This window comes from Choloepus didactylus, chromosome 21, assembly GCF_015220235.1.
Source record: "Choloepus didactylus isolate mChoDid1 chromosome 21, mChoDid1.pri, whole genome shotgun sequence".
Taxonomy (NCBI): domain Eukaryota; kingdom Metazoa; phylum Chordata; class Mammalia; order Pilosa; family Megalonychidae; genus Choloepus; species Choloepus didactylus.
The window spans coordinates 33,866,999-33,885,151 of NC_051327.1; the positions used below are offsets into that span (position 1 = coordinate 33,866,999).

The 18,153-nt window shown below is 39.5% G+C and overlaps 1 protein-coding gene across 22 annotated transcripts in view; it reads left to right on the plus strand.

Moving 5' to 3' along the window:
• The window catches only part of RBFOX1 (RNA binding fox-1 homolog 1), a 2,130,504-nt gene that overhangs the window by 2,089,166 nt on the left and 23,185 nt on the right, over positions 1 to 18,153 (plus strand). For 12 of the 22 annotated variants that reach the window (XM_037813985.1, XM_037813990.1, XM_037813980.1 and 9 more), the window contains 2 exons: positions 4,613 to 4,655; positions 9,519 to 9,583. In XM_037813985.1, the coding sequence (XP_037669913.1) occupies positions 4,613 to 4,655; positions 9,519 to 9,583 (108 nt within the window). The remainder of the gene's footprint in view (positions 1 to 4,612; positions 4,656 to 9,518; positions 9,584 to 18,153) is intronic. The other 10 variants (XM_037813986.1, XM_037813992.1, XM_037813993.1 and 7 more) reach the window with 1 other exon arrangement.

Below are 18,153 nucleotides of genomic sequence, written 5' to 3' on the forward strand. Positions count from 1 at the left end.
GGGTACGTTTGGCAGATGGATAGAAGCAAGAATACAGTTGGCATAACTGAGTTTAAGGTATTAAAAATAAATGGGAATAGAGGAGTATAAAGACAGGACAAGGAGATTAGAAAACAATATCCACCAATGAGAAAGCCACCTCCATGAACATGAAATGTGGATGTTGCCGAGCCTGGCTAGAAATAACAATACAAGCGTTACAGCACTTGCCATTATTTACTGAGCATCTACCACTCTGGGCCTCAGTTTCTCCATTTATCAGATGACAAGTTATTGAATTATTCATTTGTGCTCTACTGTGGCCATTTAAGGTGGGTGCTTTTCCTTGCCTCATTGATTCTTTGACAGCAAGAGGGAAAAGCAGCCTGAAGGCAGGGGCTGTGGGGAATCCGGGAGGAAGGCAAGCTATGGACTGGATTAGTCAGAGGAGTGAACGCCATGTGTCTGTCAGCCGGGGCAGAAGGCTACATTGGAACATCCACCACGGCAAGGCACGTTGAGAGAGAAGTGGGACTTAGAACAAAGGAAAGGTGCCAGGTGGAAAGAGAAATTCTACTCAAGGATGAAAGACACAAAAATGTCCCTCTGTGCTTGTAGTTCTTTTAGGAGATTTGTTTCCCACAAATTCATTATATTTGGGCACAGCCCCTCAGTTTGGTGGCACAGCTCCCACACGTGTCTGGGTGTGGTTTATACGGTGGAGCAAAGGCACGGAAGGAGCATTGCATCAAATCCTGAGCCTCCTGATGTCTAGGTTAAGAAAGCTGTTTCCCTCCCCCTCTCAAAACCACTGCACCAGCCAACGGTATTTTATAGCACGTGCCCACTTTTCATATTATAACAACAATGGGATTTTTTCAGGGGGCGTTCTAAATGTGAAACTAGGTGGCAGAAAAACTTAGTGAAGTATGAATGTGAGTTTTGCTTACTCAGCAAATGTTTCTGTCCTCTTTCCAAGAAGGTCGCTAGGACTTCCTGCATGCTTTGCTCTGTGTAAGATGATGCCATCTGCGCCTTGCGGCCGGGCTGTGTGTGTAGGAAGATGGAGATGACATTGACTGTCCTACTGCTACAGCAGAACAGGGACTCAAAGATGGCTTTAAGTTGATTTAAAGGAAAAAAATAATATGAATATTTCCTGCACGTGAGAATTTATGGAGTAAGATTCGCCCTGGCTAGAAGTATATTGTAATTTTGAAAGTACTTTTCAAACAACTACCTCTACTGTCCTTAAGACATTGGCATATGCTAAGTAGAAATGTCCCCAGTGCTCCCTTAAAAAAAAAAAAAAAGAAAGAAATTATGATTAAAGAAATTCATAGAAAATCATGCAAGATTCTTTTTTCATTTAAAGGAAGTTTCTGGCTTACTCCACCAATCCCATTAAAAATAGTGCACAGCAAACAGGATTAGGGCCGTCCCGAGGGAAGCTGGGACATGCGTTAGACAAATGGGTTACCTCTAAATGGTTTCAACCTGTTAACTTCTTCTTTAAATTGTATTAGACTGAGTAGTCAGCTTTTAGCTTTGGTTACTTCTGAGACAAAGGGGAGGCTACTTTCAGATTCTTCTACTCAAATCGTTGCCCACCCTGCCAGTGTATTGGAGCAATTCAACAATAACAGCAGGTTTACCAGAACTCCGGCCTTTGCTGTGTGCCCCCCTCTCTCTGCCCTCCTTCCCCGCCTTTGTTGTCCTAGGTTTTCTCATCCCTTCCACCTCCAGATGAGCCCCAGGCATTTCTTAGTCCCTGCCAGAGCACAGTGGATTTGAAAGCCCCTCAGGATCCCTGCACCTGGCAAGTCACAACCTCCTATCGACAATGATTTCTTTCTTCAGATTTTCAGAGAAGAGGATTGAGGGAGAGGGAGAGAACATAGGCTTCCTGAAATTGCTAGAGGGGTGGACTTGTTATGAAATGTTGTGAGCCAGAAACTAAGGGAAAAAACCAGGGCAGCTCATTTGGGCTGAGCTCAAAGGAAAAGCAACTTTACTCAGGAGCCAAACCCTGAAGGAGCACTGCTGCTTCTTGCCACACTGGAGACACTGAGGCTCAGGAGGGATGGCCACTGATGATCTAGGGGGTATCTGAGTCAGACGGAAGGGTAGAAAAGGTCATTCTTTAGGTCCCTTCTACCTGAGGAAACACCTCACACACACACACACACACACGCATTTTTATTTTTAAAGGTTAGGTATTTAATTTCTGTAGCTAGCATATCAAATCTACAATTGTCATTTAGTGAATGTAAATTTAAAAAAATTCATCTTTTTTTTTTTTTTTTTAATTCAGTTTTATTGAAATACATTCATACATCATACAATCATCCATGATATGCAATCCACTGTCCACAGTAAATAAATTCATCTTAATTAAAAAGTGGGTTAAATTAATGAAAATAAGTGAGTAAGTAATGGTAGAGGTGATACGTGGGTATGACAAACTCCTTGAAATTTGAAGTCAAATGACTAAGTTTCCTAGACTCACAAAGCAACCCGTTATAATTTTAGGGACGAAGCTATAGATTTCATGAGGCCAGAAATTGACCGAGTTCAAGATAAGTTGACAGTTTGCAGAAGGTCAACATAACTGAACTTAACTGAAGCATTTGTCCTGACCTAATCAGGGTGATATCAAAAGACATGGCATTTCATTAAAAGATAACTATTAAAAATGGAAAGAGGGACAGAAGGAAATTATAGATCTATAAATGTGAGTTGACGAAACTGCTCGTAGAAACGGGAGTAAGGTAGTGGGCGCTGGGTAATGAAAAGAAAGGAAGAGAAGAAAGGGAGTGAGGGAGAGAGAATTAACATACAATAGAGATATTGCCCATGTTCCCTTGTGTTCAGAGGATTCAAGTCTTCCTAAAAATCAATGCCACCCTGAGTACTGTCCAGCAGAAATGCCTCAAAGTCCCAGTGCATCTTTACCCCATTCCTAAATCCTGTTACAACAAGTTTCTGGTTAACACCATGGGTAAACATAATTATTTCTGAATTCATGTCTCTCTGCTGTCTACCGACCTTAAAACCAAGAGGTTTCCTCATTTCACCAATCTTTGAGCTCAGGTATGAGAAGTGTCAGTAGCTCTAGGGACATGTAAAGCTGGAAAGCAGGTATTCTCCAAATAAAACCCACAATTCCTTATTCCTGAGACCTTGACTTCAGTGCGACGTCCACTGAGGCTCAGCGTTAGACGGGCCCTTCATCAGTCACCGAGAAGGAGGGAACGGTCCGTCAACAAGCTGTGTGTGAGCTATCGAGAGGCAAGACGCTCGGCATTTTACCTGCATCACCTCTTCTCTGCACAGCGGTGCTGTAAAGTAGGAGCCTCGTTACCGCCATACTTGTCCAGAAGAGGAAACTGTTTTTCCAGAAATCAAATAGTTTATCCAGAAATTCTAACTGAAACTGGGGTTTGAATCTATGTGACCTGGCCCCAGAGTTCAACCCTTAAGCACTGAGAAAACAGCCTAGGCTGCTGCTTTCATCGAGCGAACTTTGAGAATTGCAATGAAAGAAAGGAAAGAGGAGGGTGAGAAGTGAGAGAAGAATGGAGTGAGCACGCATCTCATTAGGGGTTGAAATCTATACTTGAAACATTCATATAAGCCATGAGATCTGGGGGAGGAGGAGAGAGGGAGAGAAATGAAAACTTTGACAGGCATAGCTCCAAAAGGTAGATTTTGACTTAAAAAGGAAGGTTAAATAAAACTAAATCAGAAAGGAAAACCAGACTATATATAGCCAGATTCTCTCTTCTCTGCTCATGTCTATATCTGTGTGTCTATCTATCTATCTATCCATCCATCCATCCATCCATCCATTCATCCTTTATAGGATTGGCCCCTAAAATGTTCAGCTACTGGGATGTCTGCCCTGGAACTGGAGAATTTCACTTCAGATTCTAATCACTCACATGAGAGATTAGTTTCACCCATGGATAATTCTCACATCCAAAAATTGCTTCTACTGAGACCATGTCAGCGTGAGACTTGAATGAAGTGATGACATATCATTGACATATATATTAACAGTAATTTCTCTAGACATATATGTGAATAGTTTTTCTAGTCATATATGTTAAAAGTAGCTTTGTAGTCTCAATAAGTAATGTGATTCATTACTTATTTTATGAAATGCAATTTTGTTCTCTGTTGTTAGAGCTGAGCTGTTGTCTTAACTGCCCCAATACTTAGGTATCAGTTAGATCATTAGTTATTCCAAGAATTCCAATCACAAGATAAAGAGTTGAGTTTGAGATAGTTAATTTGAGTTGTTGGAGTATCCTTTGAAGGTTAATAAGCCATGAAATTATCCTTTTTTCTTCTTTAAAAATAAGCACCGGTTATAACACAAAACATGGTTTAATGTGGTTTGATCCCCACCCTCACCTTCTCTAACACTCTCAGTCACAGAAATATGCAGCTGAAATTGTTTGGCAATGCCTGGTTCCCTTTTGGTTTGGTGGGTCCCTCTCAGGTCTTGGTGAAGTAAGAGAAGCAAACTTGTAAATGAATTGCTCTGGAATTTCTGTCTGACTTATGCATTTTCTTTTATTTATTTCATTTTTTGCATTGAAAACATTACATTTCTGTTTCCTTATAGAGTAGTGTATCAAGAGCCTGTGTATGGCAATAAATTGCTGCAGGTATGAAATTCCAATTGGTGGAAAAACTCCTCACTCTGATTGTGGGTTTGCTGTGAAATCCTACTAACAAGACACCTCCAGGGAGGGGAGAGGTTTTCTAACACAGAAAGAGGAAAGACTTAACTGAATTTTCCAGTTTAAAGGGAATTCTTCTAGAATAGAGATGGCCATCCTCACACTTCCCCTTCTTTACTGATATGTCTGCTGATACATTACGGCTGTTTTCAGAACTGATGTTGGGTGGCCATAATAATGAACTTGGATGGATTATGAGTATATCAAAATGGCGGTCCAGCTTGGAAACTCTTTTCGTGGCTTAAATGTATCTGAAGAGAGAGAGAAGATCTAAACCATTGAGCAAAGCCGTGTAAATTCATTGAAACAAGTTAGAGGGTTTAATGAATTGTCTGGATAATTTTTTTAGTAGGTTCCCAGAGTCAACTGGAATGGTTAAGCCAGAAACCTCATGTACGTTCAGTTTTGAGGATCAGCACAAGCTTACATAACACTCCTTAGTTTCACTGTAGCTGGTCAGAAAGTTACTTCACTCCTGTTGCTATAGCTTCAAACCTGTTTCTCACTGCTGACCCAACTCCCAAATGAACACATTTGTAGGAAGTACAAAAGAGTCAACCTCCCTATTGGTTGTAGCTGGCTAACAATCTCCAAATATGACCTATAACCAAAGTTAAGGCTGGCAAATAAAAATGAACGAAGAATGTAAAATGAAGGAAAATCAGTGGGCATTTTATTACACGGGTTTCCCTATCACCTGTGATTCCCATTCTTAATCACTATTAAATTAATTAAGAGAGTACATTTTTTTTTTACCATGAGAATTGGTCAAGTTTTAAAGAAAAAGCCAATATGCAAAAGCAGTCCTAGGATTTAGGAGAGAATAAAATTATAATTCTCAAGGTCAACTTTTATCATTACATTTCAAGAAACCTGGCCTTCTATTGCCACACTTCAAAAATACCTGAAGGTATAAAGCAAATAAATAGGGAGTCGTGGTTTGTTTTGCAGTTTTTCATTTTACAAATGTTCTTGTAAATGTTACTGTAGTAAATATCGTGTTAACTGAGTTATAAGTGTAATAAGCCACCTGTTTTGCACAAAGTGAGACCTTTGTATAGTCTCAGGAAAGAGGAGGCTTTTTCTCTGCCCCTGCTATCTGGAAGTAAACCCATCACTACTCTACTGTGTACCCAAGCTGAAGGGAAACACACACATCGAGAGGCCCATGCTCCCACCAGCACACAGAGGTTGCACTTCTCTTCCTAAGTAATTTATTCTTTGGCTATTAGGACTTCTATTTCCGAAAGTATACACTAAAGTCAAAAATTTTATTTCTGTGTCTGAGAGGCACTGGCGTTCCACCATGTTTATCAGTGTTGTCTTAGGAAGTTCCACAAATGGAGAAACGAGTTCTGTTTTGTTTACCCTAGAATTTCTTAAACCCATTCAGTCACAGAACCCTTCCCTTCACTGCCACCATTAATATCCCACCAGTCACAACTTTGAAAATGCTCTTTTGAAGCCCCATTAAACGTCCTTCATCAGTAGCTTCCCCCACAGACTGCTGGAGACCTGGCAAACAAAGAAAATGTTTTCCAATACAGACAACCTATATCTCTGATGGTTACATTTGATGGTGGTGATCCAAAAGGGCCATTTAAAATGCATATTTTATGTAAAGTCACATTTGGGGTTTTGCTGTTAAAAGTGAGTATGTTTTATGAGTCAGGAGTGCAGAGCTATCTTTTGCTTCTTGTCCCTTTTTTCCTGTGGTTTGGTGATAGGAAAAATCTAATTGTCTAGGACACATTTTTGTCCTAAGAACCAGGAGGACTAGGTTCAGCAAGAACACAGTCTGTTGACAGCAAACAGGAGTGAGCGCTCCTTTTTCAGACATTACCAAAGAACCTTGCAGAAGCTCCGACTATGCTCAGTGAGCTGCAAAATATGGGGCAATAAAATTGATTAGAGTCACCTGTTAGAAAGGCAAATTAAAGCAATTTGTATTTTTTGATCATTTTACAGTGTTTGCACACATACATTAAGTTAATACACAATACTGTTATCCCCTAAAATGGATTTCATACAGAAAAATAAATAGCAAAGGAAGATAATACAATCTATAGATGAAAATGTATCAAACCACCTAATCTGGTTTTTTTTCTGATTTATTACATGTTTCAGAGATCACTTTGACCTGTGCCGTCCAATACTGTAGCCACCAGCCACTTGTGGCTATTTAAACTTATTATCTATAACTAACGAAATAATTTCAGTAGGATATGCCAGCCTCATTTCAAGCACTTAATAGCCACTGTGGACGGCAGATGTAGAGCATTTCCTTCTTCACCAAAACATCTCCTGGGCAGGAGTGACCACTGAGGAAGCTAAAAGTCTCTCCACTGGCTGGTCAGACTTCAGCAAACAATGACCTTGATTATCGTAATGACCTTGATTAATCGGGAATGCTTATCAACAAATTTGCACATAACAGACAAATATCAGGGCACTGACCACTTGTGCCTGCCTTGCATAGAAACGAACATTATTTGGTCAACTCATATGCAAATGTATTGCATAGAGATCCTTCCCCAAGCTTCAGACGACCACATGATTTGTGTTGACATTTCCCGTTTAAACATGCCGGCATTTTATGTTTTATGATAAATAGCAACCTAATAATCCTTGAGGTTCAACTTTAGTTGCTTCGTATTTTCTCCCCTTCAGTTCTTCCCACTTATTAAAATCAGCAGCCACTTTCATTGACAACAACTGTTGAAGAAGTTGGCAGGGGCCGGGGATGGGGGTGGTGCTAAAAAATCCAAATGAAGTGGGTTTACAAATGGGACGGTGCTCAAGACTTCACTGGTCTTAAGTTCACAGTCACCGATTCATGACTTACATGACACCTAATGGCCTATGCAAATGCCCTTTCTTCTCTTGAGGGAAAAAAATATACATAAAGATGTATGTATGCATGGGCACACTTTTTAGGGTACACTCATACCTTTTGTCCCTTCAAACTCTCAGCCAGTTGCTGTCAAAGTCTCTTAGCCATGAGCCAGCCAATTCCAGCCTTCCCTGCCTCATTAAGTTTCATATAATACCTACAGACCTGTGTCTGTCTGTGTGCATCATGAAAGCCATGGAGATGCACAAGTAGATTAAAAGAATGACTCCAGGAATGTGATAACGTACTTTCCACCCCAGCCCATCATTCTCTTTCTTGAGGTTGATGCTTGTTGTGACAACTTCTTTGGTTCACAACTCCTCAGCAAATTCTAATGAATTTCCCAGTTCCTAATTAGAGAATGTGGTGTTTGGAACACCAGGTGACGTATGGCTAAGACCTCTTTTTTTAATTTCCACATTGTTTTTCAAGGCGGTCTTTTTTTTTTTTTTTTTTCTTTTCCTTTTTCTTCTCTTTTCTTTTTAACTGGCTCGAAATCAATAGTGATTATCTATCAGGATGTCTTGGATGTGTCTTCTCTAGGGCTGATCCAAAGAATGAACTCCTGTGAGGATGAACTAGCTTTTTGAATTGCTGTACAAGTGATAGCAGGTTTATTCCCAAAGTTAGCTCTGGCTGGAAGAGGGTAGAAAGAATTTAGCCAGAGGAGTTTGCCCACATTTTGCAAAATGCTTTTTGCAGCTTCCCTGCTTCACCTCTTTCCTAGCCTACTCTTATGGGTCCCTCCTGTAACTGAGGCCAAATAAAGTGACCGCCTTCCCAGCTACCCTTGAATACACCATTCTATACCAAACAGGGGAACTGTCCCGAGTTCCCCTGTTTGGTGAGGGTGGGAAACCTTCCCACAGAGGATTATGGGATTGGGTGTTCTAATTAGAATCTGAATTGTCCCCATGTTACCGGTGGAGACTGGGTCCTGTTTGTTAATTGCACTAAGATCATTCATTCAGCAGTGGTTGGTGTATCGCTGCGGTCCACTGAGCAAGAAGCTCTGTTATTTTCACAGTTTGATAATCGATGCTCCACTGAACACAATTCCTTTCAAATATGCCCATTTGCTTGTCCTCTTTGCTTAATTGAACAATTGCAATTACTGTTACATGCAACTAAATGTTAATTATTTTTTTCAGATTTTTTTTCCTCTCAATGATTTTATTTACAAATTAGAGACTTTATCATATTTTCCACACCAAACAAATTCCCCATCTGAACCGTTGTGATGCATAGCAGGGTGGTATCTTTAGCTGAAAAGACTTAGAATTTTTCAGAAGCATTCACCATTCATTTTTGTAAAAATTATGCAATATTTATGAAATTAAAGGCGCAGCATTAGCAGCCAAATGACTGGCTACCATGAGAGATTACTAACTTTGAATCAAAGGATTATCTGATTTTTAAAATAAATATGACAGGGGGGCATTAGCTTGACTGATACTTGGTTTTATGAGGAAATAATCAAGGATCATTTGCATAAAATGTAAGTTAATAAGTAATAAACAGGAATAAAGCATAATCATTTTTCAAAATCTGGAAAGTTCAGGAAAGTATAAAGAGTGTTTAAATAATCTCCCATAATCCTCCCCAGTCCCCAGATAATCATCATTAACATTTTAGGTACTTTCCTAAAAGGGCTTCTGGGCTCTTCCTTTGGGATATGCTTATAATTGCTAACCTGTAACACCCAGCTGGGGTTGGTATTAAACCCCTCACTTCTCCGGTATGTTTCTCTATTTCTGCTTTGATACTAAGCTTTCATTAACCTTGACTTTAGATCAGTAGATTTGGGTAACTCTCTTCTGGTGAGATCTCGCAACTGAGCACCCCCGAGCTGGGCTCCCCTGCATCACTGAGTCACATTTCTCCTTGCGTTCTAGGGTGGTTATGCTACATACCGTTACGCCCAGCCTACCCCTGCCACTGCCGCTGCCTACAGTGACAGGTAAGCACCTTCCTTCTCGTGCCTGACAGCTCCTTGGAAATGAACTTAGTTGGCGAGACAGGAGGTTCTCGACCTGGTCTTGGTGAAAATGCATGACTGCTTGGGAGGCAGCACCCCGAAAGTTAGATCCCACGGTGCAGGTTAACACAAAGAGGGGACAGAGGAATGAGCCTAGTTCTTTCCAATGCCTCGCCCTCTCTGCCAAGACACAAAGGAAAATAGATGTTTTGCTCCCGTAGAGTCGTTTTTCAGATCTGTAACTCCTGTGACAACACACTTTGCATACGCACAGGTACACACCCTGCACAACCGTCCCATGGGCTTCTGTGTAAGACCATGGCTTCATCTAACACAGGAAGAAAAGCAGGAGACGCTGCTGGAGGGTCTTACCTCAATTTCAGGCACCCTGTCCCTCCCCGGCCCCACCTTTTTATTTTATTTTATTTTATTTTACTACTTTTTAAACGAAGTAAAGCATTCTCTCCATTGCATTTTTAAATTCAGAATAAAGGAATGGGGGAAGTATATCTGACATCCATAAGGAAATCCATTCTTTTTAGCAATGCCCAGTGTCCAATCCTGCAAACATGAGATGTCTTTTATTTGGAATGCACGACAAGGTTAAGACTGGTAACGGAAGGGAGAGAGATGGATTTGAGAAATGCAGAAGTCAGGGGGCAGGGGTGGAGTGTTTTATTACCTGGGTTAAACAGATGAGTCAGGTCCTGCAACAGCAAGCCATAGCTGTTTTTGTATAGGGTGCCTTACAAAAGAGAAAGTGCGCGTTTTCGTACTGAATGCAACTCTTTGGCTCTGTTTTCTGAGGACGTAAATGTGAATGTTCCGATGCTCTGCATGCACAATTGTCATTGAGGATGCTCATGTTGGTAATGATTTCTTTAATTTATAAATATGTTTCATGAATAAAATGGTAAAGATAATAATTTGCATGTGTGGCTGAGGCATGCTGGGTAAGACAGGTAAGCAGGCGTGGTCTTTGACACCTGGCTGAGAATCGTCAGCAGCCACTGGTTCTCCCACCTGGCGGTTGTGAAATAGTGCCTATCTAGGTTTGCTATGGTGTGCTTTCTCAGCAGTTCCATTCCATTTCTCACAAGATGTGTTGTTAGCTCATTGCAGCTACGGAATCCTTCTGTGATATAATAAAGCAAAATAACGTCTTGAACCCTCAAAGCTGCACTTTGAATACACCATGCATAAACTTGTAACAAATGGCTCTTTGGCAAGATCGAGTTGAGATCTGCTGTCTCGTGGTATGCAGGTATTATTATTATCATTTGCCTGTAAACAGCCCGTAACACGTAATCAAGGCTGTGGGGGAGCTCCAGAGAAATCCAAACAATTACCAAGATGCAGTTCTAAATACATAAATTATACAGTTCCCCAATAATCAGTTGCCAAGAAGCAAAACATGTTTGCATCAGTTGCTATCCTCAGTATACTCTGACACTGGATTGGGAAAATAGAGAGGGTTAATAAGACTAATACAAATGATGACAATCTTGAAATACTCAAGATTGTTCTATAAATGAAAAGACTTAATGCTATTAATTTATGCACACAGTATTAAGTGTTATGTGGTTCAGCTACAACCCTTAATTATTTTTATGAAAATATCTCCAGATGCTAAATTCTCAAACACCCACTTTGTATATAATTATAATCATAGTAACTTTAGCCTGCTATATAATTATAAGAATCTTAAACAGATTTATTTCTTTGGATTTTTATCTCGCTTCTCTGAGATACATCTATCCCCAAGTTGAGAAAAAGGTTAATTACAAAGATATAATTTAAATTTCTTTCTTCAATAAGACCAACCTTGACATTTGGAAAAAATAACTACTGTCTAATACTATTCTTAGATAGAAATACTTGAGAATCTGGCCAACTCAACTTGCTTTTATCTAAAAATTAAGTTAAAATATTGCTGCATTTGGGAACACTGTGTAAAGCAAATAGATGTATAAAATCTGTTATTTTAATATTATTAAGATTTCTCATTGGCAACTGTTCTGACTGAGAAATTGCCTTCTTGGATTAGTAAATTTTTGAATAACTCCGCAATTCCCACTTTAGTGTAATAGTTTCAGTCGAAGAAATCAACGAAATATGCTCTTGTCCATGTAATTGGCCTCTTGCTGTTCGTTAGGGAAACTTGCACATTAGGTCTCCTTGGTTGCAGTGGAAATTGATTACTACACCTGTTTAGCTTTCCTATAAGCAAGACACTTTCCACATGGAATTATGACACTGAAATAAATGTAGTAACAGGTACAGTACATTACCAGAAACCAATCTTTAAAATGACATTTCTAGTTTGATTTTTAAAGTGTATTTATGAAATGGTGGTACTTCCTTTTATTCTTACTAAGTGAGAAAAAAGAAGGAAGACCCTTTTATAGATAATGTGTATTGAGGAAGAAAATGTAAAATTATCAGGAGAGCTTCTAAATCCAGATTAAAGATGGCAAGTATCTAGAATTCATCTCAGGGCAATATTATAAATTATCCTTACACTACTGCAGCTTAGTATAAATAGTAATAGACTCTTAGTTCCTATTCTCTTCAAGGCCAAAAGCCAACTGGACAATCTTCTTAACCAAAAGAAACTCCTTCAAAGTAGGAAGTAAAATGAGCAGGACTTGAGAAGGCTTTGATAATGCTCACTGGTTGTCAATGTGATCAAAAGCGAATCTTCAAAAAACTTTCCCCGTAATCATGAGAATCATTCTTCAGACGTCTTGAAAACAAAAGTGTCGTGTCCCACATGGTGGACTTTTACCTTTTATCGTCACAAATTAAGCCCATATCCCATTAAAGATTCGGGGACCTTTGGAAAATACTGGTCTGGGGGCTGCCCACAAGGTCCTTGGGGACATCTGGCAACTCCTTGCCCGTCATCTTCTTGGTTAATTGATCACATGCTGATTGCTCAGAACATCTCAAGAGTCCTGAATGTCGACCTCCAGAATGAGGACCATCTCGTGTGGGCAGAGATTACCCACCCCACCCCCCAAAAAAGACCTGACCGGACTAGGTAATTTGATCGTCTTGTTGGCAAATTTGATGGGAATAGGTGAACATATTTTCTTGGCATTTAGGAAACATTTGGTAAGCACTTGCCCTCTCTCTTTGACTATGGAAACCCTACTCTCTAAACTCTCAGGGGAGGTTGTTTTCTGAGCTTGAACCAATCAAAGCATGGCAGTGGGGCAGATGGTCATGTGGTCATTGCATGCCACTTGGTGTTGCTGATGTGTCTGTGATACATTCTGAACTGGAAGGTCCATCATTACATTAGCTCGATGAATGGCTTGCTTGAATTAAGCCCGGGGGCAGGCTTCTCTCTACTGATTGGCTCTTGGTTTCTTTGTGTATTTTGACTTGGTCACTGTTGCATCTTTGAACAGCCAACTCAGGGATGGGAGGGGGAAAGATTCCCTGTTCAATGAATTTTGTCACAGATATTTGGGAGAATATGTATGATGTGTACATAGCTTTAATGTAAATGTTATCTTGCCGGAAAGAAAGACATTCCCCATGCTTGTCCCGCTTGCTAACACTAACATTTCCTAATGATCAGTGCATGGAACAGTCCTTCCACATTAGGGCAGAAAGGAGCTAGATAGAGACCGCTAGAGAAGCAAGTGATACAGCCTTTTACTCTGAAATTTCAGAATGATCCCAAGCACTGATAGCTCCCAGGGACCATTCCTCTTCTTTCATGTAAAACATGCATTTTCTTTAAAAAAATCCCTGAATGCCGAGCAACTTCTGACATGTAGGTATACCTAGACTAAGCTAAAGAGGCATCAAGAATTAAAAGATTCTATTTATGTTTTATTTTGTAACTTTTTGGGGGTTTTTTTTAGACATTAATGTTTCATTGCATAATAGTATTAGACTGTTCATTTGAAATTGTCATTTCTGTGGGTCAAAAATGGTGGTGTGTTGACAATCTCACATGGTTCAACTTAACAGAAACCCAAAGAAAATGCCAAAACATCAATTATCTTGCTTTCACCATTTGATTACACACACACACACACACACACACACACCACCACCACCACCACCACCACCACCACCTGTGACTTAAGGCTCAGATAGGATTCATAAGACATAAGAGTATCTCGATAAATCTGAATACCAAGACTTGCTAAATTCAGGCAGTCACAAACTACAGGCTAAGAAAGCATTTGAATCTTATATTCATAACATATGAATAAAATGTTCTATTTCAGAGAGGATGGCTGGAGGGATGGGTGGATGGGTGGATGGGTGGATGGAGGGATGGGTGGAGGGATGGGTGGAGGGATGGGTGGATGGATGGATGGATGGATGGATGGAAGGACGGACGGACGGACGGACGCATGCATGCATGCATAGGAAAAGACCATCTCTCTGACCTCTCAATAGTGCATCATACACTAAACTGTAGGAAATAGAATGAACTAAATCCCTGTACCACCTTGGTTAGTTCCTAACTGAAAATGTAAAGGGATTTGATTTGATGTCCTTTAGTACAGGCTATTCCCTATCTATTTTAAGACTTTTTACTTCCTAGACCCAGGTTAAAAATAGACATGCCATTGTCAAAATAGGCTAATGATTGCACTTAAAATGAAATGCTATTTTATTTGGAGACTTTATCAAATGATACACAATAAAAATTAAGGAGTGGTGAGCATTTAAAAAGCATTTGAGCATCTGAAATGGAAAATTTTACTTACATTTTAGGGGTTTTTTTTTGTAGAATTGTTAGTTTTTAAAAATTATACTTTAGGGATTTAATGATTTTAGTTTTTCTTGCCATGGGTGAAATACAGAAAGTTTAATCTGTAATAATCTAATCTAATCTATAAGGATAATGAGGAACCCTTAATAAGAGTGGAAAATAGTAGCACCATAAACCTTTAACTCAAAGTAGGCAAAGAAAGGAAGTTTCTCTGCTTCCCTTATTCCTCTTATCTGAACCAGATCAGGTAAGGGTTGAAATTGTTTCTGGTTAAAAGGCAGTAGCCGGCTCTTGCACTTACCCTTTGTGATGTGTGCAAGGAGAGATCTCAAGAGCTTACTCTGGTATTTTGTTTAAAACAATAGCTCCCAAAGCCAGTCCAAGTCTGGGTCGTTGCCTCCGGTGACATATGTACTGGTTTACCAAGACGGGATAAGAACATCGACAATGTAATATGGTTGTCAATTCCCTTTTCATGGGAAAGATCAGGCTTTATTTATTCTTCCTTCTCACATGCCATCAAAAGTAGCTTTCCTTTTATGAAACAATGACAATAGCAAATGGTAGCTTTGTTTTGATTTTTCCTTTTTTATCCAATTTTGATTTTAATGTTCTTACTTGGCAAAATGAAAGTTGGCAACTCCATGCTAGACTGGCTTATTGTATTTCTTTTCTGTGTTAAATCTTTAAGAAATTGAGTAATAGATGGTACCATATGGTATTCTGGGATCAATAAGTTATAATAGTTAGTAGATCAACTGAGGGCATGGCTCATAGTGGTTCAGAAAGTTAACCGAAGTGTACCCCATGCCTTCTCCCCAATTAAGATGAGAAGGAGCAGGAGAAAGCCATTTTGGTTTCAGATTCTCACCTGTTGAGTCAAAACACGGCAGTCTACAGGAGTCATTCCTCTGTACCTTTTTTGATAGTGTGTTGTTTAGGTTGTTCTTATTTTTAGTGTTTTTTTAAATCTTTTTTTGTTATTCTCACTCTATCTGCTGAACTCTTCTGAGTTCTGCAATTTTAAAAAGATCCTCTGTCAACTTGTAATAGAAATGTAGCATAAATTAGTCACTAATACTTTACTTTTATCCTCCTGTACTCCAGGTACATAGAAGTGCAGGTCCAGTGTTTTATTAACTAATTTGATTCTTTCAAACTGAATCAGGATCCCACTCAAGAGGGAAAGTGAAACTGATTTCTCTAGAGGTCTTTAGGGTAGCTACAAAGAAACATGTATTTTCCATGAGTTTTCCATTACAAGGATCATATGCCAGCAGAAAATAAATTTCTTTAGTAAAACGTGCAATGTACATGATGGTATTCCTGTTAAAATGTTAGATGGAAATAGAGGACTTTATTACTAGCACAAATGATTGAGTCTTCTTGAGTCGCAAGTCAGGAGAGGAAGTCTAACGTCATAGAAGAACCAAACTTTGATTCAAATCGTATCTCTGTGATAATGACAGCAATAACCATGACAGTAGCCATAATAATAACAGCTATTGAGGAATCCTTACTGTGTGGCAGGCACTGTTCTAAGTGGTTTATATCCACAAGGTTATTGAACTGTCACCCCAACCCTGTGCGGTTGATGCCAGCCCATCCATTGCTCATTTGGGTGACGGAAGCTAGAAAAGGTGAGCAGGTTGCCCAGCTCAGTGTCAAAGCCAAGGTTTATGCCCTTAACCGTTCGACCCCATTGCTCTGTATTAGTAGAGCCACCTTGAGAGGTGATTCCCCCTTCCTGAGTTGCATTTCCTCATCTGTTATGGTTGTATTAATTATGCTTTGCAGAGTAGTTTGCAAGTTTTTAGTGTCTATGAAATACCTGGCATATAAAGGGCACTAAATAAAATATTCTCATTTTTATTTTCATATATTTCCATCAGATAGCCAAGTAAGAGCCTCAAATCCTGATGGCAAAAGTGAGCTTTGAGGAAACCCCAAATCCTTAGGTTTTATCAGTTCCAACTGAGTCTCTGGAAATTCAGGGTTTCAAATCTGCTGATTCTTTAACAGTTTCTGATCCGGTCATTCTAAAGAGTTCAGGAAGAAGAGTGAGCAAACCTACTCAACTCAATATGGTGAAGAGGAAAACTATAGTAAGTAGGATTATTCTAAAGGGTTATAGGCAAAGCTAATCTTTCAAAACTCTACTGAGTTCTAGGAATAATATAAGTTTTGTTTTGTTTTGCCTTTTACTGAAGAATTTTGGGGGCAAAATAAGCCTTTCAATTGATCAGTTCTCCAAAGTTTGGATTCTAATATATCAGATTCTCCTAAAGCAGGCAGTATTATCCTTCCTTGCACTTTTCTTCTCACCATATGGATCTCTATTTTAAAGGTTTTTTTTTTTTTTTTTTTTTGGCGTGTCTCTTGTGTGCCAGGCACTGTGAAAGGAATTTGATCAAACAACCTCAGTTACACTCATGAGGTAAACAGAATAGTTCAAGTGAACATACAATTGATAGTCCAAAGTGGGAAACTTTGCCAGAGATGGGATGCTTTATTAAAGATGACTCTAGGACAATAAGTTTCAATAAACACTGCCCCAGGACAACGAGAACATGTATGCTCATCCTCAGTAGAATCCCAACTGTGTAGGTGAGAAAAAGTGGGGTCCAGAAAAGGAGTGGAATGTGTTCTGGGAAGATGACAATCAGGTTTCAAATCCAGTGCCTTTTAATCCAAGTTCTATGCTCTGCCTCCACCTTCTCATGTATGCTATGGTAACAAAGTCAAGGCAAAGTCAAGTTTCCAACTCCAAACATGCATAACTAAGAAATGACTTAGTGATGAAAAAGCGAGTACAATTTCACCCTCTCAAAACCACTAATAATTTATTTACTTTCCTATGGTTCCAATTGGGCATTCACCAAAAAATTATGACAATTAAGATAATTATATTTCCTGCCAATCTGCTCTGTAGATTGACACTGATTTCATTTGATAACAAATGAGATGGCTCTGAAATAGTGAAGAGGGAAAGATATAGCTCTTGATGGCAGCCTCAGTGTGATTTTTGAAAATTGTGTTTCTGGACACAAAGCTCTCAGTACCAAAAAGCAATATGGTTATTACCGATAGCTCTATTTCCTGAGTTTCTTTTATTCTTATTTTCACGTGCACGCATGCACACAGAGAGACACACACACATTAAAAGAGAAAGTGCTCAAGTTTTTGTTTCAAGAACTAATTGCCTTTGGTCCATCATCTATAATGCCTTCTTAACTACTGTTATGCACTATTGGATGAATATGTAATTGAAGCAGGTAAAAAAAAGAACCAAACCTGTAATAGTCAACAGACTGGACCAACAAGGAGTTAGGGAGATATTAAAGGAAATGCCAAACCCAGTAGACCATATCTGTCACAGCCAAGTGGGTAGACACTTTTGCCAGTGATGAGACAAGATGTAACAACTCCTTTGAACGTGTCATGGCCTAATTACACGGTTTTCAGGTTGCAGATCATTGCCTTGATAGGCCACAGAAAAGCAAATAAAACCTATCTTTTAGGTAGTGTCATCAGGGTCCTTCAGCTGTGAAGAGTTTAGAGGCGGATGAGAAAACCTGACGCTTTCTACAGCAGCCCAGGATCCTCGGATGAGGACATGCAAACAGGACGCCTTTGTTTGAGACATTTCTGTTGCAAATAAAGAATCTTCTTCATAATCCAGGAAAGTGAAGGAAACACCCACACGATAGAATCTTAGCTCCTCATTATGGATGTGACAATAAAAAAGAAACCCACTCCACTTCCATGCCTTGGCCTTTTTGGTCACTAGGTTGGTAGTATTATAGAC